At 35.7% G+C, this 27,793-nt stretch overlaps 4 protein-coding genes across 5 annotated transcripts; 3 read left to right on the forward strand and 1 right to left on the reverse strand.

Annotated features, from left to right (window-relative positions):
- Positions 1-270: 270 nt before the first annotated feature.
- LOC112500727 (protein FIP1) lies at positions 271-9,867 on the reverse strand. Its single transcript, XM_025104290.1, has 14 exons — positions 9,823-9,867; positions 8,777-8,868; positions 8,404-8,508; positions 8,126-8,175; positions 7,619-7,685; positions 4,721-4,793; positions 3,634-3,689; positions 3,149-3,245; positions 1,424-1,508; positions 1,044-1,106; positions 868-927; positions 681-773; positions 541-603; positions 271-456 (listed from the first exon to the last, which is right to left on the reverse strand). The coding sequence occupies exons 1-14, from the start codon at positions 9,849-9,851 to the stop codon at positions 364-366; spliced, it is 1,026 nt and encodes a 341-aa protein (XP_024960058.1). The 5' UTR covers positions 9,852-9,867; the 3' UTR covers positions 271-363.
- A 4,139-nt stretch (positions 9,868-14,006) lies between these two features.
- On the forward strand, positions 14,007-16,377 carry LOC112501246 (subtilisin-like protease SBT1.8). The gene is made up of 2 exons (XM_025104955.1): positions 14,007-15,636; positions 15,719-16,377. The coding sequence occupies exons 1-2, from the start codon at positions 14,007-14,009 to the stop codon at positions 16,375-16,377; spliced, it is 2,289 nt and encodes a 762-aa protein (XP_024960723.1).
- A 668-nt stretch (positions 16,378-17,045) lies between these two features.
- LOC112500629 (protein trichome birefringence-like 14) lies at positions 17,046-22,733 on the forward strand. Of its 2 annotated transcripts, XM_025104153.1 has the most exons (7): positions 17,046-17,132; positions 17,624-17,872; positions 18,760-18,972; positions 19,457-19,627; positions 20,384-20,542; positions 21,480-21,675; positions 21,753-22,733. In XM_025104153.1, exons 2-7 carry the CDS (start codon positions 17,707-17,709, stop codon positions 22,573-22,575), a joined length of 1,728 nt encoding a protein of 575 aa, XP_024959921.1. In that variant the 5' UTR covers positions 17,046-17,132; positions 17,624-17,706; the 3' UTR covers positions 22,576-22,733. The 2 variants fall into 2 exon arrangements, with proteins under 2 accessions (XP_024959921.1, XP_024959920.1); XM_025104152.1 differs by lacking the exon at positions 17,046-17,132 and having other exon boundaries at positions 17,207-17,872.
- Positions 22,734-24,599: 1,866 nt separating this feature from the next.
- Positions 24,600-27,474, forward strand: LOC112500057. The gene is made up of 4 exons (XM_025103314.1): positions 24,600-24,966; positions 25,071-25,625; positions 26,329-26,768; positions 26,866-27,474. The coding sequence occupies exons 1-4, from the start codon at positions 24,600-24,602 to the stop codon at positions 27,472-27,474; spliced, it is 1,971 nt and encodes a 656-aa protein (XP_024959082.1).
- The last annotated feature ends 319 nt before the right edge of the window (positions 27,475-27,793 follow it).

Raw genomic sequence — 27,793 nt, forward strand, 5'->3', positions numbered from 1 at the left:
TACTTGTTTTTGGTAAGTTGGTGTTTTATAAAAGAGGAGGGGAGGTGCCTTTGCCTTTGCCTTTGCCTTTGTTTGTTTGTGATTTGTGAAAAAAATTATAGGTTTTAAGGTGCTTTTATTATTAAGAGCCATTTACTTGTTTTTACATTTCAAAAAATCATTACTTTTGCCCTTGTTCTGTAATTGAAGACAACACTTTCTTGTTTTTTTTTTTTTTTTTGAATTAATTAATTTTTGAATTTATCATATTAAAAAAGGGAAAAGGGGGTTTGTCTAGTTAAAGTATAGTTAAAAGAAATAGAATCTCAGTATTTACTCCTAACCTAACCATGTATTATTGTTGTTTTGTAAAAGAGTAGAAAGTCAAGTGGAAGTGGAAGTGGAAGTGGTGGTCTTTTTCATCCTCTTTTGCAACTCCATGTTTGACATCCGTTCCACCTCCAATGCTCGTTCAAGCTGTCATTCATAACAACACATTCCTCGTTAATTTATCATCCACATACATGTATTATGATATACACACTCAAATGTAAACTCTACCTTTGCTGCTCTGCTGCTCCATTCTCCTAGTATTCCTCGCACCCTTTCATTCTCCTCCACATACTACACATACCATTACCATTACCATTACCATTACCATCACCATCATCATTTCATCTAAATACATTTACCAACTTTACCTGATTGTTGGTCATATTTACTCGCTCCATTTCACTTTCTTTTTCACCAATCACACATCTTGCAAGTTTTAGCTCACTTTGCAATTCATTCATCTGCAACAACAACAACATTCTTCATCTATCTGCATCTGCTTTTTTGCTTCATCATAAAACAACATTAATTAATTATTCAAAAATATCATCATACCTCCGCTGAAAGTGTTCGTAGTTCCTGATCACGAGCTGCTAATAGATGAGCAAGATCGACCTGCCATTATATCCCTTTTTTATTACTAAATACAAGAATAGATCTAGTATTCATTTCAGAAACCACTGCCATTCCAACAAAAAGAGAAAAAAAGACCAAAACTTTTCAAATCTTACCTGAGGTGTCATACCGTCATCAGATCTTTCATATTTGCTTAAGCATTCTTGTAATCTCATAATCTATATGTCACACAACCAATGGTCTTACATAGGATTCATTTAAATCAACAAAATAAGCACAACTCATATCACAATCACTCCAAAAAATATCCTATCAAGTTACACATGCAAGGAAGCGGGGAAGAGTAAGAGCAAACAAGACCCCCAACAAGACTCTGGTTTTTCACTTTTCTATTTCTCTAGTATTCCTTATATACATATGGTCAGGTCGACCATAGGTCATTTTGAATTGCCTGATTCTAGAATCAAAGCATCTGCAACTAAGAAATATAAGAATACAGCCGTTTTTAATTGCAAAACTTTTGGTCATTGTTTACCTCTTCACTCAGAAAGTTAAGGTTTTCTTGCTGATACTGTAGCAAAGCCATTTGTTGATCAGAGAGTCGACCACCATCATAATAACTGTCATGCAAACATAACCATATCAGTAATCTATTCAGTACTCTCGCTGGAAGAAAAACAAGTGCTGAAAAGAATTAACTTGAGTTCTCATTGTTGACATATATTATGATTCTAGTTTTTCCTATTCTCATGCAATATTCATCTATCTAACCAAAATCTACTTCAGTTGACAAAGGCATGTCCTAAATACTCCCTTCAACCTATAATAATTGCTAAACTCTCCTTGGCAGGATGTACTCAATAATACATGAGCCAGATTTCTTTATGTGAAAACAAAAGAGCTTGTGAGAGAAGGAAACCCTGAAGCACCCAAAATCATCGTTCTTGTTAGCAAAGAGAGGGTAGCATTTATTATTCACTTTTCCTAACTCTGAAATTCTCCTCATCTCTTACCCCGATTCCGGACCCTTATAGTCACTGAAGCAGATACAAAAGCTCAATATAGTTCTGATGAGGAACAGATTGAGCAGTTGAGTAATTCATTCATGGAGGTGAGAAGCGCACAGGAAAAGGCATCAACTTCAAATAACCATAACATGCAAATTGAGCAGAACTACAGGGCCTGCAACAAACCAATGGAAATCTCTCAACAACGAGCACGTGTGGGCAAAGCAGCTACCCGCTTTCAGGCCCAAAGTCCATTTAAGTCCCTGATTTTAAATTAGCCTTAAACCCAATTTACATGCAGCCTTCTTTTATTTTTTAAATCATTAAATCATGTGGCATTCACATGCTATTATGATTTTACTTTCTGAAGATTTTGTCCGACCTGCCATTTGTGGCAGTGTCCTTTATGTATTCTTCAAAGCTATTCAAAAATATATTATTTCCCTCTAGAAGTGTGTTACTTTTTTATCATCTACTAAAAGGAATCTAGTTGCTTTCCTCCTATGTCAGGTTCAACCATCAAAGATTTAGTTGATGCATTAGACTTGGAAACATCAACGTAACTTTTCCTGAAAATACACAATAAGCAGATCATACCGCTCCTTGAAGTACTAAATGCCCTCTTCATAAACATTGTAACATTCAATAACATGAGTTATGGTGATTACCTAGAGAAACATGCTTGAACATTCATTAACAATATCTCTACGCCCCGTATTACCTCTATCTACTGTTTGACACTCGATATCTCCTTTTGAATTGTATCTTGATTATTCCAAGTGTAAATACTTCAGCTATAGGCAATGTCTTGAGGCAAATCATATAATCTTCCTTTTACTCACAAGGTAAAAGCACTCCAAAATCGAGGAAATCTTTATTTACATAACGATAATGTATAGTTTGTGCATGCAGGAACTATGTTCAGGAAAGATTAAGCATTAGATAAAAGTATATATAAGATGTCATACCTTAAACGTTCATAATTTTTAAGAAATATGTAAAAAGAACATTGATTATTTGCAATGACTAAGTGAATCATCACACAGGGGAAGGAACTATGAAATATTTCATCCATGGAGGTGAAAAGTAAATACATGAACTATATATATAAAGGCATAGTGCCTTGTATGTGCTGAGTTCTTCTAAATAACTAACAGTTATGTAAACAGAAAGATATGGGAAAAGAACTAAATAATTTTTTAAACAAGTTTAAATCAAGAACGAAGGAGGTAAACTCATAGATGCATCACTACCTCAACCCTTCTAAGGAGCTTGATGGTTGTAGGGGAGAATACAGTGATTTTAAAACATCTGGATGGGATTCCAATGAATTGTACTGGTGAACATTACCTGCAGGTGGCAGTTAAATAGTTAAATAGTAATACCAAACAGAGAAGTACCATAAACTTTAACAGAATAGAAATCCAGTCTTGAAGGTAGAAGCCCCAATTACAGAAGTATGTAACATCAGATCATTAGTGGCCTGGTGGATAAGTAGAACAGAACAATTTGGTTAACATTCAATTTTAAATGCCCACTTGAAACGGAACATGAATATGTTTGAAGTGAAAATTACGTTATATAGACTCTGAATCTCTAACATCATATCACTTGATAGTGATGATACTAAAAGAATGAGTACCAAAAGCAGAAAGCACTTCTGTAAACACCATCATTACTTACTGCAAAACTCAATGACAAAGGCTTACACTTCACCAAGGTATGAATGACAACTCACCAATATAGACACTCATGAAAGAGCCAGCGAAGATAACTTCAGCCACCATGATTATCCTGAAATTATAACGAAGCTAAGAAAGTCCTAGAGGAGATCATTGCAGAAAAGAAAATCAATTAAGTTACCCGCAGGCTTTATAGCTTTTTTACTTGTTCAAGCAACCTCATATCCATAAGTGTATTACTTTTCGGAACTGTCCTATAGCTAATATAACATTATTTAGTGTGATTCAAAAGCTTACAAATTAGTCAAGTTCATTGCATACCTTGCTTTTTATTCCTTATTTCCCAAATTAACTGTAAAATTTGTCCTCTGATACACTTAAATAAACTTCTAAAGATTAGTTAAAGGCCTTGCCTTCAACAATAGAAAGAAATACAGTGGAGGGAGATCTGGCGAAGTCTGAAACATGATGCATAGTAGCTTAAAAGGGTGGTTAGTCTATTTTACTCGAGCAGTTATGTGAACATCGAACGGTCTTTGAACAAGCAAGGTCCACCAAGTATGAAATTTCTTTTCTGATGCCAAGTATCTCTTCTTTTGGCTGACTGGACTGAGCAATAGATGGCTATGTTGTTTGGGCTTGCCCCTTAGCCAATTGTGATATAAATCTATAATACTATTTTCCATACTGATATGAAAAGGATAATAAAGTCTATTTTAGTGTTCAGGGTTTTGCATCATGATACTTCACAAAAAAGGGTAATATTACAATTAAGCAGGGAATGCACTACGTCTTTTTTAGTTGAGAGTCCTGGAAATTAACCTATCCTAATTTTCAACAATTCTGTCATACTACAAGATGATTCGATAGAAGTTCTAATGTAACCTTGGAATCACACAATTTGAACAGTTTGCATGAAAGTTGAATTATATTTAGACTTTGAGGTAATGTTAGCATAAAGGAGCAAATCAACAATAATATGAACTCAACTGAAACTAGAGCATGGAAGAATATCAAGAGACATATCTCTACAATATTTTCCCAAACTCCAATCATAAAAAGTATTGAGGATGTGTATGAATAAACTTCAAACACTAAATATTGAATTAGAGTTTCAGCGTCTAATATCAGAAGAAGAGTTACCTGAGTAACATAACAATTGGAAGAATACTTATATGGGGTTCCCAAACCATGACAAGTAGAATCGCAGCAGTACCTAGATTCAAAATGAAGTTGTTGACTCAGATCTACTGGTAACAAATATAGTTCCAAAAGACTATTACTACTACAATAGTGTACACTGTACAGAAAGTAGACGTGGATATATTGATTGGAACAATATGTGTGTGTGTGTATATAAACCAAACCAACCCAGTATAGCCCACTCGAAAATAGGGTCTCGGAGGGGTAGGATATACGCAAACCTTACCTCAACCACTAGGATAGAGAGGCTGTTTCCGAATTTCAATGCAAGGTGGCAGATATATATATATATATATATATATATATATATATATATAATATTTTAATGTTGTTCCATCATACAAGCTTTTGTATCCTCATTTTGGATACATCGTTTGCTTCTCAACTTTTTTTTTTATGTTTCTGCCTTCTGGTCATATATACCGCACCTTGCAGTAGATGAAAGGTCCCATCCAACCTATCTTGTACCTTAGATCGTCAATCCAATGACAAAAAAACACACTATCTAGACTGGTTGTAAATACCAGATAGGGCTTTACTTTCTTAAGTCTTTGGGGAGGATTAATTTCACTGAATCGTGCATTTTAAAAGCTAGCACTATCAAGTCGTTGACAAAATGTTCAGACCACGGTGAAATCTCCTATCAGATGCTTGATCAAAGCCATGATTGTAAGCTATGTCCTCCATCATAATCTTGATTGAAAGGACTTGCACCAATAGAAACCAAAAATTTCATACAAAATAAAAAGGATATGATCCATTTTCTTATTTTTAGATAGAAAATGTAGTCTGTTTCTTTGTTCGCTTATTCAGAAGATTTGCTTCTAATGATTTAAAAAAATACACCAGCTGAAAGTATATATTTTTAGAACTAGTGTCAGCTTCTTCAAGATAGTTTCGTTTGGCTGTTACATGAGTCTGGCTGTACGAATGGTGTTAGAAAAATCTTAGTTCTACCTTATAAATATTGTTGATCAGATTGCTTCGCTATCACCTTGAGAATTTGTGCCTCTAAAGCTTTATTTATTTGTTTTAAAAGTATTTCCCATCTAGTGCTAAAATATATAAATAATACCATGTCTTTTACCAATGGATCAAGAATCAACTGTAGTGAATGCCCAAAAACCAATCATATGATGATTGTAAGTTTGAGTTTTGTTTCATGAAATTAATAAAATAAATAAAAGGCATTGCCCATTTTATTGTCTCGATATTATATTTTGTGTTTTAATTATTCATAATAAATAACCTTAGAATAATGTATTCTAAATGTCCATAGTTAAATATTATTTCGGGTTTAAGGTTGAAGTAATACGATAATGACTAGCATATATAGGGTTTCATATAGAGATATTGAATCCGTATATGGGTACAAGATGGAGATTTTGTGTACTGGACATGACTCGCTGTGAGAACACTGCATTGGATGTCATGTGAGTGTCATAAAAAGTGTTTCTCATGTGGTCAATGTACATGTAATTCTTTGACTTGAGAACATGGAGTTTGTTGTGTGTTAGTGACGTATTTTGATATTTATTCTAATCATTCCTTAACTGGGTGACAGAATGATTGTTGGGTATTTTATATATCACAAGGTAGAACTAGCATCTATCGAAATAGGATTTGGCACTCCTTTATGACGGGAGTGATGTCCCTGGGTCCCTTGATAAATATATACTAAGGAAATGCATGCTCAGATAATTGATATGAAATGTCATAAGATATGTTTTATTAGTATATTAAGGAATCAAGAAACTAGAGATTGGACATAATGAGAATGATACATTCAATGTCTCGTGTTCAATCTCGACATCAAGGAGAAACGAATTAAATGTGTAAACTAAAATCGACTACAAACCGATAATTTGTTGTATCACCAATTCTCTTCATTTGGGTGGCGATGATGTAATGCTAGATACCGCTTGTTGTTTATAATATAAATAGAGATTTATATTTATTACCAACATGTGTCGAACCCATTGGGTCGCACGCTTTGAACATATCTGAATAAGGAGTTTCAATAATTAAAATGTTTAATTATTATATCTTATTTGTATTGATTTAATTTGATTAAATCAAAATCAGATATTATTTTATGTTGGACACATAATGTAGGTTGGCAAGGGATGGTCTTAAAAGGAGAGGGATGGTGTTTGGCAAGTCTCACACTCAAGTAAGGTAGGGATTGTGGTGGTTTTAGGCCTTACCTCTTATAACTATAAAATGTATGACATTTTATGCAATTCTTGCTCTTACAATATTCTCTCTAGAAATCACCTACAACATATGCTCCCTTTTTTTCCAAGTTTTGAAGTGACTAGCATCTAGAGAAGGCAAAGAATTCAGATTGTTCGCATGGATACCATGGAGGCATCAAGTCTAGTTTGTTGTTGTGATTCACAAGGGGACTATTATTACTTGAATGGGAATAAGCCCTTACTGTTTGGGCTATTTATTATTATTATGCTAGATATGCAATTCTGTCAAAGCAATACTTTCATGAAATCCATGATTGGTTATCTTGTAAATTATCATCCAAATCGTTTTTGGTCTTTCCCAGGCTTCCAAATTGCTTTTGACATTGAATTTTCACTCCTAGTTGTAGTATTTTCATGCAATCCAATATTTGAACCTATGAACACAGATACGAGAACATCAAGAATCAAAACAAGCTTTACAGAAATGTTGCAATAAAGATATGCATACCATATACAAGAGCATCAAGGATCAGAACAAGCTTTACAGGAATGTCATAATAAGGATATGCATATCATACACAAGAGCATCAAGAACCAAAACAAAAGCTTTATAGCAATGTTACAATAAAAATATACATACCATATGTAATAGTGGCAAATGGCAGACGAATAACATGCTTCAACTTTTGACTAAAAATATAGTAACCCTACATGATGAAAATCAATGTTATGATTATGTATAAGAAGAAAGCATGTAATCTGACCACCAGTTGGTACCTCATAGAAAACAATAACAAACAAATGTTGACAAACAAATAGGTAATTTTGTGATTACATGTTCAGCTCTCAAAAGTGAGACTTTGGTGAACTAAAGTGAACTGTGTACTTATTCTAGACCTTAAGAGTTTAAAATTCTGAAACATCCATTAACATGTTTCACCAATCCATAAGGCACCATCATTTACTAATTCAAGCCTAAATCTCGTCAAAAATTTCATGAGTGATTAAGTCTCAGATGAAAATAAAATCTATTTGCTACATGAAAATAAGAAAACTTAAATTCTTCATAACAATGAATGACAGTTGGGAATTAGCATAAGCATATTCAAGGAATATCTCAGTGAAATTTTGAACAATACTATATAACCTGTAATCTTATTTTCTTGACTTGGTAAACCATGTATTGCTGGAAGACGCCTGCAAGGAAAATAACTGTTAAGAAGAACTGATTTCCAAAATAAATAGAAATACAGACTTGAGACTGCCTAAAGATGTGTGAACATTACAACATAAAATGTGACGAAGGTGTACTGAATAAAAGTCAGCTCAGAATATCAACAAATAATATCATGATGTCAAACGAAGCAGAAAAAGCCAAGTCATCACCAGAGCATACAGATAGTAAAAGTAGAATCTAATAATAACCTGTGACTGCCAAAAGAACAACATCAGAGGTACAGAGCCACTGTGATATCAAGTGTTGCTTGAACCTGAAGATCCATGGAGCTCCTACAGACAATGCAGCATAACCTGACTAGAATAAAAGAAATTAAGCCTAATTTCTTACAAAAACCATTGTTCTAAAATCCTTGATATTTTATCACAGAAAAATCTATGCAACCACCACAGATTATCATCAAACTCAGTCTTTTTTATAGAATAGAATCGATAAACGGATGCATTGACACAGGTCGTCACAATGACACTCTCTTCAGAAAATGAAAATTGGTGAATTTGGTGATCAAATTTGGTGGTTTCCATAAATTTGATCTATTATTAAAGAAACAGGATAATATACTTGCCAAAAGTAGGCAGTAAAAAATGCTACCAACAATGCCTGTACGCTTTCGCTGTCCACATAAAGGAGCCTCGTTCGATACGTCAAGAAATCTATAGCAAATGAAGAAACAAATCCTCGGTACAAATTAGTGCGAATTGCTTAAGTTTTGCATAGATGATGCAACATCCGATATGCATACAGCAGCACATATATGCAATGATCATCGGTTCTACTAGTCATTACCAACATAAGAAATTGAGGAGTTGTCTTTATGGCAAGATTTTCATAACAGCAATCCTGATGTTATAACATCAATTCAGTAAAATATCCCTTGGACTAGACATTTTGTGTAAGGTGACTATGGTGGAAGAGGATGATATGATGGTAGCTTTGTGAAGCTTATTCAGCACATGGACAGTTTGGATTCAGATGTGGAGGCTGCCCATAATCATTGGCCACTTGGAAAGCTAAATATGGTGCATTGGGAACTTTAAAGGACAGGTTGATTAAGGAAGATAATGCCTGAGGGAAGTAGGCCATTCTGATATGCAAACATGTATAGAAGGGTAGAAATGTTGTTTTGCAAGCTTATTTTGAGAAGGGAGGATGCAAACTAAATAAGCAAGCCCAGACTAGATGGTAGTATGACTACAAATCACTAATAAATCAACCCTTTATGTATCAGTTGATATGTCATCGTACTTGTTCCTCCTTTCTGTTCCTTCTTGCTGTATATGTTGAATGATTTCTTGGACATGTTGCGCACTGCTTTTATCTCTTATTGCAGTAAGAGAGATGCTTTAAAGGTACATGAGTTCCCATTGATGCAAGTAAAGCCATAAGAAAGAAACTTAAGACCAACAGGAGTATGTTAATGTTAATTTTAAACCTTGGATTCTAAAAATAAATGGCTTAGAACTGATACCGGATAACTTCAAATGCAATATTAGTAAAAGTCAAGAAAACTGGAAATGATGAGGAAGGGGAATGAATAAGCAATTGTTACAGAAAACAATGCGAAAGAGACAGACTAGATTTAGGTGTGAATAGAAAAGACAACATACAGATGATTATTGTGGTGGTCGGAAGACATGATCTTTCTAGGGTTTTCAGGTTGCTGGAAGAAGAGACGGACGGGATGATGGTCAGCAGAAGGTGAGAGTGACATAAATATTAAATACAAATTTCCTTGTAAGATGATATTTTTCTATGGATCGAAACATGGTCATTTCACCATTTCTTTTACTTATTCTTCTCTCCTTGTTCAACTCAATTCAATTAAATCTCCACTGCTCCACACTTACTTGTAAGTTGTAACCATGAAGCTGGAAAATGTTTTCATTGAATAAAGCTATAAAACATTAAAACTAACAACATAGCTTCAAAGCATGATCATTTATATAATAAAAATCATATTTACTCTTGAAATGACGTAAAAAACATCATAGAGAGACCCGATTTACCATTGACAGTGACAAAATACAAATATAAACCACGTTTCAATGTTATATAAGAATCACACACGGACCAACAATCGTTAAGATCAACCATTCAAGGTCTATAGTTTAATGAGTTAACAAGCTCAACTACTCCAAGTCCATCGTTTGTGGGGATATCAAGTTCAACCAGGCTAGGTCTATACACATTTATATCTCCAAAATCCAAGTTAAGCTCGCTCACTTAGAGATCATGTTGGGTTGGTCATTGCCCGATGCCCAACTCCAAGAGTCTACACCTTATTGCCTTTGAAGACATAATGCCTAATTCAAGTTACAAGTGTGGATAATCATCCCAACTAAAACCCGACTTCTAAGTCTATGGATTCATTGCATTTTAGTCTAATGTACAAGACCTTCTAAATACATCATCTCAACTCCACATATCATCGTTTGTACACATAAATAACCATCGACATGAGTAAAACTACATTTTACCAATAAAATCAATGATACAAACTTTTAAGTAATCATCCCCAATGTATATAACATCATCTCCACACTTATTTTATCAAGAAGCATCAAATATGGAGCCCACGTTGGTCCAAAATCATCCAATTGTGAAATATATGAAATAGAAGCTTTAAAGAACTAAATTACATCATTTTAATATGTATATAGCTTAAATAAGGTATATGATGAATTCACAATACTAGGTCTTGGTGAAACCCTAGAAAATGGAGAATAACTTGGACGCTTGGATCCACACTTGAAGCTTCCTTCTAGATTCCTTTAATGCACAATAACTTATGGAGAAATCTCCTTAAAGGAACTCTAAATTGAAATTTAATAAATGGAGAGAGAGAGAGAGAGAGAGAGAGAGAGAGAGAAAGAGAAATACGAGGAGTAAATGAGAAGTAGATGAAGCAAGATGGTGGTTATTCCCAAGGAAACACGACTGGATCAGTAGAAGGCAAATAAAAGCTCGAGCTACATATGGGGCGGCTTAGGTTTCCCGGCCCCTAGCCGCCCGACCTTTACCTCACCTACCAGGGCGTCCCGCGACATACACCCTCACAGAATTGTAAGGTGGCCTCCAAGCGGCCCGCGACAAGGTCGCCCAACCCTCTTGACCCCGTGCAACCACACACCTTCGGCCTCATACCCGCACACACTCATAGCCAAGCAGCGCGACTTATAACGTCGCCTTAATAGTGGCCCCGACTCCAAAATTCCTTTTATGAGTTACACTAAGTGGTCGACCAAATAGAAGTTTAGGCGACCTTTCCCGTGGCTTTAGTCGTGCCGGAAGTCGCCCGGAACACTGGGATTCCAAAATTTCATCATTTTCTAATCTTAGAACTACCAAAGCAATATAGGGTCATAACAGCGACATTAAACCACTAATAACTTGACATTACAAACGAAATACGATAAAATCCAACGGTTCTAGTTTGAAAATAAATATGAAGAATTGTGGGTGTTACATGCAATTTAGGGCCAAAAACTGCAATATGCATACAATTTGAGCATTTTCCCAAAATCACACTACAAATTTGTATTGCGACTTATCCGATTTGTGCACAATATAAATTCAACAATATAAAATCATGAAGTTCAAAGTAAATCCATGAGTTAACTACAGATTTCATCCTTATGATTGGCAGATATTGTGGGTTTAGTCCATATAATTTAAAATTTACAAAATGCTTCTTGTGGATTTTGATCATATTTGGCACTAATAATTGTCAGAAAGGCTATATTAAGCAAGTCTCCCTCCCCTGCCTCCAGTGAACCCTCTCTTCCCACACACACAAGAACCTGCTCCCTCATTTGCATCTTCGTCGTCCTGTTCTCCCCATAACAAATGTTTACAACTATTAGTCAATTTTAACAACCAAATTAAACATCAATATTTGTTATCCGACAAATAGATGCAAAATTTTCCCATGCACAAATTATACACAACAACAGTGTAAATATAAACCAAAAATTGACACCACCACGGCTGTCCAATATAAAACCAACGTCAAAAATGTCCTTATAAAATATTAAACATAATATTTAATTAATTATAAAAACATAAACGAGTTAAAAAGTTTCTACTTAGATATGTGTTTAATTATGTTGTTACACATGAGTTCGTGGGTGGGAATGGCAAAAACTAGAGATTTGTAGTTAAGAACATTCGTGTATTATTTCTTTGTCATATTATTAATATTAGCCATTCATTAAACAAAAAACCTTAGGAAATGACTAACAATAACCTATTTTTTTTTAATATTTTTTTTGGTCAATCAGTGTTGTGGTGGAGTGGTTAGTGCCTGGGCAGTTCATAGCGCTGAACCCGGGTTCGAATCCCTCTACGCACATCCTGTGCGACATTTACCAAAGGGGCATGCTTTAGCCCTGGATGTGCCTGGGATTAGTCGAGCTTTGGCTCGGATACCCTTTCAAAAAAAAAAAAAAAACCTATTTTTTGTGACGTCATTAATTTTTTATTATATATTTTTTAAAATCACTTATGAAATAAATAAATAAATAAAAACGGAAAATGGGACAATAGAGACAAAAGCTTGTTGGGAGGCAAGACATAACATGTGACTAATTCCCTTACAAATTCAGATGAAAACTTTTTTGACATTTTCAAGGTTATCTTCTTTAATTAAAATTGGGAAAGTTTTTATTTTTTATTTTTTAATTATCTGAGAAAATAAGAAAGAGAAAAGTTCTTTCTCCAAATATAAAGATCATCTCAATCAAATGAGAGCATTAATAAAAAAAAAAAAAAAACTTTGAGAATAAATATTTTAATGTTATTATCAATGTTGAAGTCTTAAAAATGAAGAAAATCTGTTGAAGATAAATGTAAATTCTTTTTAAAACTTTTGATTCTTCATTTAAGGAATTTGTTGGAAATGCTGCTCTTACATATGAAATCACTCATTCGGTTATTTTAAAAGAATTCAAATCTTAATTATTTCATACGTAATTAAAATAATTGTTATTAAAACAAAATAGAATAGATTATGAAGGGTGTAGATTACCTTTTTCAGAACCATGTTAACTTCAAATACTAAAGTTTTATTAATAACACTAAAATTTAAGTTTTGAACTAATTAATTGTTAAAATAATATAAGGCTACCTGTTTATGTAATTTAAAATGAAAATGCAACTTTTCATTTTCAAACCAATTAATGTCAATGTTTATCAACAAATCTCCATTTGAGCTAAATCTAAACCCTTTTCTTATCAACACAACCCTCACTTCACTTCACTTCACTTCACTTCACTTCATACCCCTCACTCGTAATTTATTGTATTTGTAAAATTAAAGATTGTTTTATGTTTTCAACAAATTCTATATTTTAGATGTTGTAATTTAAATTTTTTATATGTATAATAAAATATTATTTATTTATTACAAATATTTAACCTTAAGGTTTTTATTCATAATAAAAACTATTTATTTTTTCGTGATAATAATATTTTCTTCATTTAAAAGAAACTTTGTTAAAATAAAATAATTTGTTATTTTTTTTTTTCTTCATATTAGATGATAATTCATCCTAAATACTCAAACAAATAAAAAATGCATAAAATTAAAATTAAAATACAAATAAAATAAAATAAAGTGGATAGAGGGAGGGAGGGTGTAATCGATACGATAGTATATTTGAAGTCAAAGTCATGTGGGTCAGGTGCAAAAAAGAAACAAATTTTGGTAGAAAAAAGGACAATTAGGCTTTTCTTTATATATATATATACCATACGACACCCCTCCTTCTCCAATCTCCGTTACATAATAACCATGGTGTCTTTGCTATGGCTATGTTTGTTGGCATGCATCCTTCACCCATCCTCCTCTATCACCACCTCCAAGCAAACCTACATTGTCCAAATCAACCATCATCAAAAACCCACCTCATTCCTCTCCCATCACCACTGGTACTCCCACCACCTGCAATCACTCACCTCCGCCCCCCCTCACGCCCTTCTCTACTCTTACACCACCGCCTACAACGGCTACGCTGCCTACTTAGATCCTCAACAGGCTCAAACCCTACGGGGATCAGATTCCATCCTTGGAGTTTACCCTGATACTCTTTACCACCTTCACACCACTCGTACTCCTCACTTTTTAGGGATTGATAACCAGTTGCCTTTCTTGTCTGCTCAGACGTCTCAACAACAACTCAACCGTCCTATCAGTGACGTCATCATCGGTGTCCTTGATACCGGAGTTTGGCCGGAATTGAAGAGCTTCGACGACTCCGGGATGCCCGCCGTGCCGACTAGGTGGCGCGGTGAGTGCGAAGAAGGCGAAGATTTCAAGGGAACATTATGCAATAAGAAACTGATAGGTGCTCGGACGTTTTACAAAGGGTTTAGTATGGCAACAAAACTACGAGAGGATACGACTGAAAAATTCTCACCACGTGACCACGACGGTCACGGCACACATACATCGACTACGGCCGCCGGATCTCAAGTTGGCAATGCTAGTCTGTTTGGGTATGCTAGCGGCACGGCACGTGGAATCGCTGTCCATGCGAGGGTTGCTACTTATAAAGTCTGTTGGAAATTGGGCTGTCTCGGTTCAGACATCCTTGCTGCTATGGATAAAGCTATCTCCGATGGCGTTGATGTGTTATCTATGTCTATTGGCGGTGGTTCCAAGCCTTATTACGAAGACTCGATTGCGATCGGCGCGTTTAAGGCGATGCAAATGGGTGTGTTCGTGTCGTGTTCAGCAGGAAACTCGGGGCCGGCGAAGGCGTCAGTTGCGAACGCGGCTCCATGGATAATGACCGTCGGTGCAGGGACTCTAGACCGTGATTTCCCTGCTTATGTCGATCTGGGAAATGGAAAACGGGTCACCGGCGTATCGTTGTATAGCGGGAACGGTATGGGTGATGGGCCGGTGGAGCTGGTTTATCAGAGTGGTGAGTGGAATAATAATAATACGCGTAATTTGTGTTTAACGGATTCACTTCAACCGGATCTGGTACGTGGTAAGGTTGTTTTGTGTGATAGGGGAGTGAACCCACGAACGGAGAAGGGTATGGTGGTGAAGCAAGCCGGCGGGATTGGTATGATACTGGCAAATACGGCGGAGAGTGGGGAAGAATTGGTGGGAGACAGCCATTTGTTACCGGCGGTGGCGGTGGGGAAGAAGGGTGGGGATGAGATTAGGGAGTACTTGAAAAGAGAGGCAAAACCGAGAGTGGTGCTGAGGTTTGGTGGGACGGTGTTGGGGGTGAAGCCATCGCCGGTGGTGGCGGCGTTTAGTTCCAGGGGGCCGAATAAGATGACGCCCGAAATATTGAAGCCAGATGTAATTGGGCCTGGACTCAACATCTTGGCTGGATGGCCAGACGCTATTGGACCCACCAACTTGGAAATGGATACCCGAAAAACTCGGTTCAACATAGTATCGGGTACATAAACCACTATAAATACGTGCTCTTGAAGTTTGGGAAGATTTAAACCCTTGACCGGATACCAATGACTCTTTTGCAGGTACATCCATGTCTTGCCCACATATCAGCGGGGTAGCAGCACTGCTAAAAGCAGCACATCCAGAATGGAGTCCAAGCGCCATCAAGTCGGCCCTCATGACCACGGCCTACACAGTTGACAACTTGAACTCAACGCTACATGATGCGGCGGGAGGTGGATTGTCTACCCCATGGGCCCATGGAGCAGGTCATGTGGAGCCACACAAGGCCATGTCTCCGGGGCTTGTGTATGATATATCGACCAAAGAGTATATTGGCTTGGTATGTTCCTTGGGATACACCATGAAGCAAGTAGCAGCTGTTGCCAATGTAACGAGTTGTACCAAGAGATATAGGGACCCTGGTCAACTGAACTACCCTTCTTTCTCTATTGTTTTTGGGAAATCATCGAATTCGAGAGTGGTGAGGTATACGCGTAAGTTGACAAACGTTGGGGCGGCGAAATCGGTTTACAAGGTGGCGGTGGATGTACCACAAGGTGTGGAAGTTAGTGTGAAACCAAGAAGGCTTGTTTTTAACAAGGTGGGACAAAGGTTGAGGTATACGGCTACATTTGTGTCAAAAAATAAGAATACAAGACATGGGAATTCATTTGGATGGATAAGTTGGAAGAAAGGTAAAAAGGAAGTCAGGAGCCCTATTGCTTTTACTTATGTTTAACTTGCAACTTAATTTTCTCAAATATAAAATCCTTTTTTTCTTTTTAATTATTCTTATATATGTATATGTATGTTTAAAAATACCAAACAATTATTATACTTCATTTTATACTGTATCATAAGAACGTTTTAATAATTTTGTATCAAACCATTCGGTAATCAACAAACAATCGTTAATAATTCTGCATCAAAGTGAAAATTACAATTGAGCCATATATATATATATATATATATATATATTTATGTAATAATTAAATCTATTAAAACATAATAGAAAAGACTACAAGACACAAAAACTGATACAAAATTAATTTATATACATATTTTTTGAATCACTTATTTTGTGATTATAGGTTTATTAAAAACAAAATAAATGAAAAACAATAAAATGCTAAAAAGGAGATAAAAATGGATTTTTATAAGAAGGAGTAGACAAGAAATTAATTTATTTTCCATAAAATAAAAAACATGAAGAAGAAGTCCATTTAGGGATTGGGTATTTCCAAAATAGGCCCAACCCAATCAGAATTATTTTATGCCCAAAAGAAACAACTGGTCTGGTGCCTGCTGGTGGTGGTGGTTGAGTCGAGGAGACGAGAGCCAAAAGAACCGAGGGATTTCTCTCTCTCTCTCTCTCTCTCTCTCTCTCTCTCTCTCTCTATATATATATATATATATCTTCATCTTCATCAAAACCCCCAGATTGCTTTCATTTTCTTCCTTCTTCCATTCTTTACAGACTCAACTCCATTTCCGGTACGTAATTCCTTGATTTGCATTTAAAAGACTAACCATACCAACTGTATGCCTGCCTTTTCACTCTTCTCTACGTATACATCATTTCATGACTCATGTCTTTTCTTACTTTTCTTCCGAAACAAAGATTTCATTTTGTCACAGGAATGCTGCTGTAAGACTTTGTTTCATCACCCCTTGTATTGCTTTAGCTTTAGATCCATAGATTCTTATTACGATCCAACTTAAATTAACTAGCATTTCAATTGCGGGCCTCCTGTTTTCTACTTTATACCTCTGAATCTGATCCCCACATGTCTCATCGACTCCAATTGTATGATTTCATCTGATGGAAGGACATATGTTTGCAGGAGTAGAATTGTGGATAGGTTGTTTGTATTTTTCTTCTTTTTTGTATGGCTGGCGTACATAATTGTAGATCCATACATGGTTACTTGTTTTTGAAGATGTCAACTTCTCCAAATCTTTTAATCGTGCTTAATGTGTTGCAGACATCAATCTGAGCCCAATGACATTGGCAAAGAACTAGAACTTCTGTTGTTGGTTTAACAGTTGTACAAAGTGTGTTACAACGATGAAAGGAGGAGGGGGAGGCTACTTCTATGAACGGAGAACGAAGCAGCTGTCTCTCTTCTTCATCGGTGTTGTTCTTACGACCATTGTTGTTTGGTATTGGGAGAAAACCCCCCTTCTCACAACCTTACTTCCATCTCACGGTCAAGTGTTGCAGCTTTTTCCAGGTTTCTCTTCATATGCATCTCACCTCGTTCAGCTTGTTATGTTTGTTTTAATCAGATGGTATTAGCCACAAAAAATTCAAGAGAGAAAACATATGCCATAAAGTGCAAAAATAGTTGGAAAACCATTAAAAGGCTTCTAAAAGAGTGTGTTTTTGGCTTGTTTAGATTATGAACTATGGTAGATGTTTCCAGGATAGTTGATAGCACAAGTATTTGCTTGAATTTTGTTGCTTCATGGGATAAGGCACATCTACCTCTTTATCAACAACATTTAGTAATCGGGGTATTAGGTTAAGAGGGTGGAACTCCACAAAATCTATGCCCAAAACTAGGTAGTGCTTGTTGAAGCTATAACTCAACTTAGATGGGGTGATCATTTTCTTTCTTATATTCTGGTCTTTGATGTCTTAATTTTCTGCTACCTTGGGGGTATATTTGGTATAACCCCCAACTTCTTACGCCTTCTTGATGCAAGTTCTATGAACAAAGGCTGATGTTCCCTCTGTCTGCATCTTGGTTGGTAGTAGGAATATCATAGAGGAAGTTTCTTTCACAAAGCATCGCAATCCACATAAAAAAGGAAACAGAAAAAGGAAAAAGAGTCGGTAACTAGGACAAATAGCACAATACATATTAAAGTTCATGTATGGCAATATCATGTTTATATTTTGGGACTTCTTTCATTTGGAATATTCACCATGATAGTCTAGATGAGTTTATTTTCATGATGTGTATTTGACTGTCTAAGACTTCAGAGTTTATTTGCAATGTCTAACATCTTAAAAGATATTCCTGCGGTGAAGCAGTGTATCGAAAATACTTTGTATGCATTACAATGTGCTCTGACACCTTGTTTAGCTAATTGTTGAACTTTATTGTGATGGCAGCTGGAGAAGTAAAAGTAAAGCAAGTAGACGATTTAACAGAAGCTGATGGAGTTGTGAATTTAGTATCTCCACCAAGCTCCAGAAACAAACCCCCTTTGGACATTCGAGGGAATGGAGTTGTGGATTCAGTATCGCCATTAAGTTCCATAAATACACCCTCTTCGGATATTCGAGGGGATAAATATTCAATGACTGCTCAGGAAAAGCACCATGGTAGAAATTTTCTTGCATGTTAGTCATTTCTCTCTTACCCGGTGAACAGATGTTTTGGATAAACAACAATGACAATCAAAGAAATTAAGATATATTTTTAATTTTCTGATTGAATCTTTTGCTTTATTTTGGTTTTTTATCTTTTAAATATTTATCATAAGAGGTAGTGATGGAAGAAATTTTGAGCTTGGACGAGATCAACCAAGCTTTTAAGACATAATAGAAGAAAAATGTGTTAGGTGGTTGCGGAATTGCTTAGACAATCTCAAGTATTGACCATATTGGTGGGGAAAGGAGAAGTATCAACCAAACCTATATGACTTGAGCAATCGTAGAGGGTGATCATTCATTACAACTGTGATAACAAAACAAAACTTAAAAGCAAACAATTAGCTGATCTCACTTTTATTAGTGCTTCTTAAACATTATACATTTTAACCTGCATGTCATATGTTTCACATTTGTTCCCATCATGTTGGTGCAGAAAATACTACGAGCAGGGTTGGAAAACCTGTTTCGGGTGAAGTATCTGAAAGACACAATGACTCAAAACCACCAAAACAGCAGTTAGTAGAACCAATGACTCCTAAGAAACTAGATTCAGCTTCGGGAAGAGAAGCTGATGGCGTGCCGATGACAAATGTGGAAAAGCAAGGTACGTTGTACTTTCTTTTATATTTCATAATTTAAGCTTAAGCAAGGAGGGTTATTCGTACAACTGTGGCAACAAAATACTAAATCAATATCCAATATATCTCACACGGAAGTGAGGTCTGGGATGTAAGATGAGCACATTCCTTTGCTCTACCCCAAGGAGTAGAGAGGTTGTGTACGTGAGGATCCTGGCTTGCGAAATGTTTTGGGAAGTCTCGAGGGAGGTCGAAATTTTGTCCAAGAAATGAATCACCATTAGATGTATATGCACTTGTTTAAGGAAAAAACAGAAAAGAAGGTATCGTATAACCACGCCAGAGATCTTCCAAAATGAACTGAATTGCTGATATGTTTACCACTTTACTTCACAACCATCTGCAAGGAAAGCCAAAATTAATTCCTTCCGGATGATTATTTGCTAATACTTGGTTCTTGACAATTGGCATAAAATTTTGTATCTAGAAATTGGCTATATCCTACTTTGGTGTTCTTTAGTGCCAAGCCCTGATTATCCTGTTCTAACAATGACAGCATGACTATATAAAGTAAGACATCTTTCTTCCGCTAAGAATCGCACCATGAGTTAATATATAGTAATAAAACAAACAGCTGCAATGTATGTTCTACAAACAACCATGGCAACAAAACAAAGCTTATTGATCTTGCTGGTTTTCACTTTTGTTTGTGCTTCTTGAACATTTTACATTTGATCCAGCCTGTTTTATGTTTCACACTTGTTACTATCACATTGATGCAGAAAATACAACAAATTTTGTTGAAAATTCTGTTTCTGAAAGATACAGCGACTCAAAGCCACCACAACAGCAGTTAGTTGAACCAATGGCTCCTAAGACACAAGATTCTGCTGTGGAAAGAAAAGGCGTTGGTGTGCCGGTGTCAAATGTGGAAAAGCAAGGTGCTACCTTCTTTTATATTTCATAATTCAAAACTTGAAGATTAGCACAAGAATCTTGTCCCTTCTTTTGTGAGGTGAAGTTCCATGTAATACAACATACCTGAAATCACTTAATGACTGGATGGCATCTTTGTGATTAAAGCAATCAACGGTCATGAGCACCCTTATTTTTGTTAATAGTTTGGCATTCATTTTTGTAGCATTTTTATGTTTAGCTACCAGTGTATCATACAGTTCTGTTAATTGATGATTTGCATGGGATTCCCTTCATATTTTAAGCAGTCTGTAACTTTCTGCTAAACAGGAACCAACATTGCTGATTAGGCATGTTTTCTAGCATTATGGATCATGAACACAGAAGGTGATTTCAGTAGGCTAATCATTGTCTTAAAAGTCTGGAACTTTTAATCCTAAATAAAGCTGAAATGATGGTTTAAACCAATCTGTCTGTTGTTTTTTTGTTTGTGCTAGTGCAAAAAAGTGCCTTTTTGGTTACTTTTTCTAATCTTTTTATAATCCATCTTCCCTTATGAAACATGAACCTTTCTACTGGAAAATAGGTGTATAAACAGAAATCAGTAGCAGAAAAATACCGGGAGCTATTCTTTCCCTGATATTGGCAGGACATGTCTTGATCTCTACATCTTATTCTTCCTCATTCCCTTCCCCACTTCCCTTAGCCGAACTCCCAGCTCAAACTCTATAGTTCAACAGTCTAGTGCAGCTAATGTACGAAGGAAGTGGATACAGTTAGGAACCTATGCCTGCACGGTAGAACCAACCTTCCTATCCTTACTAGTACAGAACCTAGAAGGTGACTAAAAGGGCCTTATAAACTGAGCATAGAGCTAATTACATCTATTCATTAGATAACAGTATAGTTTGTTATCCTTCATTACTTCTCACTTTTTGTCTGTTTTTTTTCCTTGTATTCCAGCCTGCAACTTTGGTAAAGGGAGATGGGTCACTGATGAGAATCGGCCTCTGTATTCGGGTTTTGGTTGTAAACAGTGGTTGTCAGGGATGTGGGCATGCCGTTTGACACAGCGAACAGATTTTGCCTATGAGAAGCTAAAATGGCAGCCAAAAGATTGTGAAATGGATGATTTTACAGGGGTTAAATTCCTTAAAAGGTATGGTAATGAAATTCTTGAAATATTTCTTGATACAAATCACCATTTTTGCTGATTATGTTTGAGATGTATTACAGAATGCAGGACAAAACAGTGGCTTTTGTGGGGGATTCGTTGGGGCGGCAGCAGTTCCAATCTCTAATGTGCATGCTGACAGGTGGGGAGGAGAGGCATGATGTTGAAGATGTTGGTAAGAAATATGGTTTGGTGAAAGCTCGTGGATCAGTTCGGCCGGATGGTTGGGCTTACCGTTTCCAGAAGACTAACACTACAATTCTCTATTATTGGTCAGCCAGCCTGTGTGACTTGGAGCCACTAGACCCCACCAACCATACCACCTATTATGCAATGCACCTGGATCGACCACCGGCTTTTCTGAAACGTTTCTTGAGCAGATTCCATGTGCTTGTTCTGAATACAGGGCATCACTGGAACAGAGGGAAGATTAATGGGAACCGATGGGTGATGTATGTGGGTGGGAAGCGTAACACGAATAGGAGGATTGCAGAAATAGGAGGTGCTAAAAACTTTACAATATACAGCATTGTAAATTGGGTGAATGGTGAATTAAAGAAGCAGGGGGGTTTGAAGGCATTTTACAGGTCAATTTCACCCAGGCATTTCTTCAATGGAGATTGGAATAGTGGAGGTACATGTGATAGCACCACCCCTGGATCAGTGGAAGTTGAACAAGACGAGTCTAGTGATTCAATTGCATCAGGGGCAGTGAAGGGAACAGATGTGAAGCTGTTGGATATAACAGGACTTTCTGAGGTAAGAGAAGAAGGTCATATATCAAGATACAGTATCAGAGGGACGCAAGGGATGCAAGATTGTTTGCATTGGTGCTTACCAGGCATTCCAGACACATGGAATGAACTTCTTTTTGCACAAATCTGAAGAAATCTTATGCATAAATTAATTAAGGAAATGGGATGTGGGGGTTTGTAGTTTTGTAAACAAAATATATACATTATTTACTGAATGATGAGTGATATACACACAAATGTGTAACAGTTGCTATGTATAAGTTTGGTTTACCAACCATATATTAGCTAGCCGCTACTCGGTGTATTATTAATTAGTATTTAGTGTGTGTGGTTTACCTCCATTCATTTCTTTTCCCCCCTTTTACATAGGTTAAAAATAAATTTCTTTTCCTCCCTTTTACATAGGTTAAAAATAACATTCTATCCCTAGTAATTTTCTGCCTCTGCCCCACTAACCAAGAAAGAATACCTTCAAATCAATTAAAAAAGTCTCTTAAAATCAATCAAAAATATCGAAAAAGTCCTTCGAAATCGACAATAATCCACCAAAAATATCTCGAAATGTTGAGCCCTTCTTCTTCATGATGACATAGCTCGAGAAGTCATGGGTTGGAGTTGGACCCAAAACATCAAAATTGGAAATGTTGAGCCCTTCTTCTTCAAGCTCTCATACCCCCTTAAATTATATATATATATATATATATATATATATATATATATATATATATATATCTTCATCTCGTCGTTAATTATAAATAAAACAAACATAAATTCTTTTCTTTTGAATTTCAATTATCGTTGTTTACGTGTAAGTAAAATAAAAACCGGAGAAGAAAGTGTAGAATAAATGCTTATGCATATATATATGCATGTGTGGGCTTATAATTAAATGCAGATTCACTTCAAAATCATTAATTAATATATATATATATATATATGCATGTGTGGGCTTATAATTAAATGCAGATTCACTTCAAAATCATTAATTAATATATATATATATATATATGCATGTGTGGGCTTATATATATATCTTCAGTTGTATTTCTTTCGTTAATTAGCTTTTATATTCCACGTTGTGTTTGAAATAGTTTGTAAACATGAAACTAAAGGGTAGGGTTGGTATGCCACATGCATGGAATCAAGTTTTTGAATGTTCAACAAGTTTCAAAAAGATACATTTCCTGAGAAGAGGGAGGGTGGTGATTCCATCCCACGTGCACCACATTTTAGATGCTTGTCTTGTTATACGAAGTGATTCGTTTGTCCATCGATATCGATATGACACCACTCTTAATTTGGAATGTTGTTAGTGTAAAATCGCATATCCATATCCATATATAGTAGTGTTTTTGGAGTTGTTTTATAATATAAGTTCAATTCTTTTGGTTAATTTAATTATATATGAATGCTATATATATATATATATATATATATATATATATTACTTAATTAGTGAAGAGTATAGTAGTAATAGTAGTTGGGGCAAGGTCGTCACTGTTACAAATTAATCTCACCACCACAATCCATATATATTACGTAAAAAAAAGAAAAGAAAAGAACATAGCATGCATGCATGTTGTAAAGAAAGAAAAAGAATGATAATTAATTAAACGGAATTGAGTTGATGATTTTAAGTAACAAGCTTGTAAAGATAATATATGTTGATCGAAGCTATATATATGTATATGTATGTATATGAATTATAATATAAGGAAGCAAGGAATAAGAAAAGGAGAAAAAGTAAAATGCATGGATGGAAATGGAACACATGCATGCATGCATACAGGCCTCGTCGTCGTTTTGATTTAAATGAATGGCGATGGATAATTAATTAATTAAGAGAAATCCAATTGAAATATTCGTTATCATATCAATTGTAATGTATATACAACTAATTAAGGCTTCAGCTCAATTAAGAATATCTTTATCCAACAAAAAAGCTATAAAGAATATTATTTAAGTGGTGGAAAGCAAGGCAATCGTGAATGGAATGTTGCCTTTTGAAGCAACCCCTGCCTTGCATGGTGTTGTGTATCACATGCTAGCTATTAGCTAATACATATATATACATGCACATGACCACCATGCAATTGCATGCAAACCATACCAAATATTTCAATAACCAATGAACTAACTAACTTGGATCCTACCATGTCGCTCTCTACATCCGTTAATATCCTACAAGACTACCCATCAGTATCACATGTTTTTGCCCCCAACTTTGTTACCGTGAAGCTGAGTGGTAGAGACAAGTATGGTGTCTGGAAAACACAGATGCTATGTCTCTTCGAGAGCCATGGAATGCTTGGTTTCATCAATAATGCTGATAACTTCCCAGCTGCTGATGATAAGAAATTATGGAGAAGATCCGATGCCCTTGTCAAAGGTTGGATTCTTGGTTCCCTTTCTGAACAAGTACTTGCCCTCTGTGTTCCAGATTTTCCCTCACCAGATTTCACTGCAAAACATGTGTGGGAGAAACTAGCAGCAACGTATGACCCTCAACCACATGCAGCAGGTACAATCCATATATAACACCTATTAATTAATTAATTAATTAATTAATTTATATACATGATATATAATGCATGATGTTCAAAATTATATAATTAATTGATTCAGGTGATCGTACAGGTGATGAAGAAAGAAGAAATCAAGAGACTGAGATAAAAGATGAGAAATTAGCAAACATTCACCAGCAATTGTATCTTGCTGTTGAACATAAAAGATTGAAAGAGATTGAGTCTCTTTTAAAAACAAAACAAGTTAAACTCGCAGACAGAATCAGCATCAACGGCAACACTGCACTCCACCTGGCAGTAGCCTGCCATACTGTCAAGAATAGGTTTCTAGATAGAATGCTGGATCTGGAACCAGAAAGTAGTACTAGGCTGATGGATGTTCGAAATTCAGATGGAAGCACACTGCTTCATCTTGCTGCTTCACTTGGCAATACTGATGCTGCTAGAATCTTGGTGGACAGAAGCCAAGGCTTGTTGTTTGCCAAGGACAACGAAGGTTGCACACCACTTGACATACTTCCTTGGGGTCCTAAGAATACCGACACATATCTGTATTTGTTGACCATGCATGCACACCCAGAACAAGGTACTGGTTCTGTTCATATGATCAGTGATGAAAGGCCTTTGGTTAATGCTATTTCCTGCAGAGATTTCGGTGAGTGATCAATCATTTTGACAATTAATTAACAAAAATATATCATGCATGGAACTAATCGTCAAATATATATTTAAATTAATATGCAGAGTTAGCATGTAAATTGACAAAGAGATACAATGTGTTGAAGGGAGACGATGATGTGTTGATGGCCATAGCTCATCACTTCCCATGTGATTTCGGTCTCATCGAATTGATCAACTATGAATGTTTGTCCATATATACTTATATACCTTGTGCATATCTAATTAAATACATACTTGATGCATGCATGTAATTCGATCTCTCATAATTGTGAGTATAATTAATTAATTCACACATTTTTAATTGGTTTTTCAAGTGTGGAAGACTCCAATACTGAGATTCGTTACCAGAGCTGCTTTGGGTTACGAGGTCAGCAGCATTTTGGATCTCAATTTTATGATGTTAGCGATCGTCGTCCTCGGAGTGGGTATGTCGTACGACATGTTAATTGGTTGAGTGTAGTAATTAGTTTTATAACTTATAATTAACAGACTTAATTTTCTCCTTTTTATATCTTCGTATAGCTTTCATCTGGCCTTTACAAATGTTTATTTGGATCTGCATGAAGTCAAAAGGTGATATGCATTAACTAGCAGTTACAATCTTCATTTAATTAACAAATTAACAATTAAATAAATATTATGTAAATATACCAATCAGTTATAATTTAGTGTTGCAGTATTCTACTACTTCAAAAGGAGAGGGGAAAGTCGAGAGGCTGCTAGAAAACTGTTAGTGATGGTTTGTGGTTTGATTAAAGATTCTTCAAACTGCGATCATAATTACTCCAAACCCATCTTTGAAGCTGTTAAACGAGATGCATGGGATGTTGTACAACATATTGTATCTTGTTTTCCAAATACAATTAGGAGCGTCGATGAAGATGGTCACAACATTGCTCAGGCTGCTTTGAAAAATCGTTCACTCAAAGTTATGGCTGTCATCACTCATGGTGATCAATGGGCTAAACATACGAATATATCTCAGATTAATGTTGAAGGAGACGACCCTTTTGGCAATAATTTACTTCATTTTGCTGCAAGGTTGGCACCTGCCGATAAACTCAATCATATATCAGGTGCAGCTTTACAAATAAGATTTGAGTTACAATGGTTTAAGGTATGCATGCACCAAATAGTTATATTAATGAATTCCTAGATAGCTAGCTATATAAGATATATATGTATGTATGTAATAATTAATGACATGCATGCAGATAGCAAAGCGTTGGTTGCCTCAATGCATCAAGGAAAAAAATAAAGTTGGAGAAACGCCTGAAATGGTATTTACAAGAGAGCATAAAGAGTTGGAGATGAAAGGAGAAAAATGGTTGAAGGATACTGCAAACTCAGGGCTAGTTACAGCAACACTATTGACCACAATAACGTTTGCAGCAGCAATTACAGTGCCCGGTGGAAATGATGATAAAACGGGAAACCCACAATTTGCAGGAAGAACTATATTCACCTTGTTTGCAGTATCGAATGCCTTATCCATGTTGACATCTGCCACCTCCTTGTTATTGTTCTTGTCCATCTTCACTTCACCTTTTGGAGAAAAAGATTTTGCTTTGCATTTACATCTAAGGTTGTTAAGTGCTTTTGCCACCTTGTTCATGTCTGCAACATTCATGATTGCAGCTTTTGGTGCAACTTTGGCACTTATGTTTGGCCAAACCAACTCTTTGTTCTATTGGATAATTCCATTGACATGGCTACCAATTTCTTGTTTTGGGCTTTACGCAAACAGTCTAGTAGAGTTGCCGCCTAAATGGGCTATTCGTCTTCTCCAACGTTTAAGATTGGTCGATCGCCTCTTTATTTAATCATATTGTTTATCTATCTGTCTATCTATCTATAGTTTTGGAAATTAATATATTTCAAAATGTAATTTGAAGATGATGATCAATATATATATATATATATATGTACATGTGTGAGCTTTTTGTTGTTGTATCGTGTATGTTTAATTAATCTGTAATACATAATGAGAGTTCTGTAATCAATAAAAGTGGTGTTTCTTTTGGGTTACAAAGCATGCATTTACGTGATTTCTTGCATAGGAATCCAAATTAAACACTACATTGATGGAACTAATTAATAACAAAAGTTATATATGATGAGATTTTTAAACACCACAAAGGT

This window comes from Cynara cardunculus (genome assembly GCF_001531365.2).
Source record: "Cynara cardunculus var. scolymus isolate 2C chromosome LG 17, CcrdV1, whole genome shotgun sequence".
Lineage (NCBI taxonomy): Eukaryota > Viridiplantae > Streptophyta > Magnoliopsida > Asterales > Asteraceae > Cynara > Cynara cardunculus.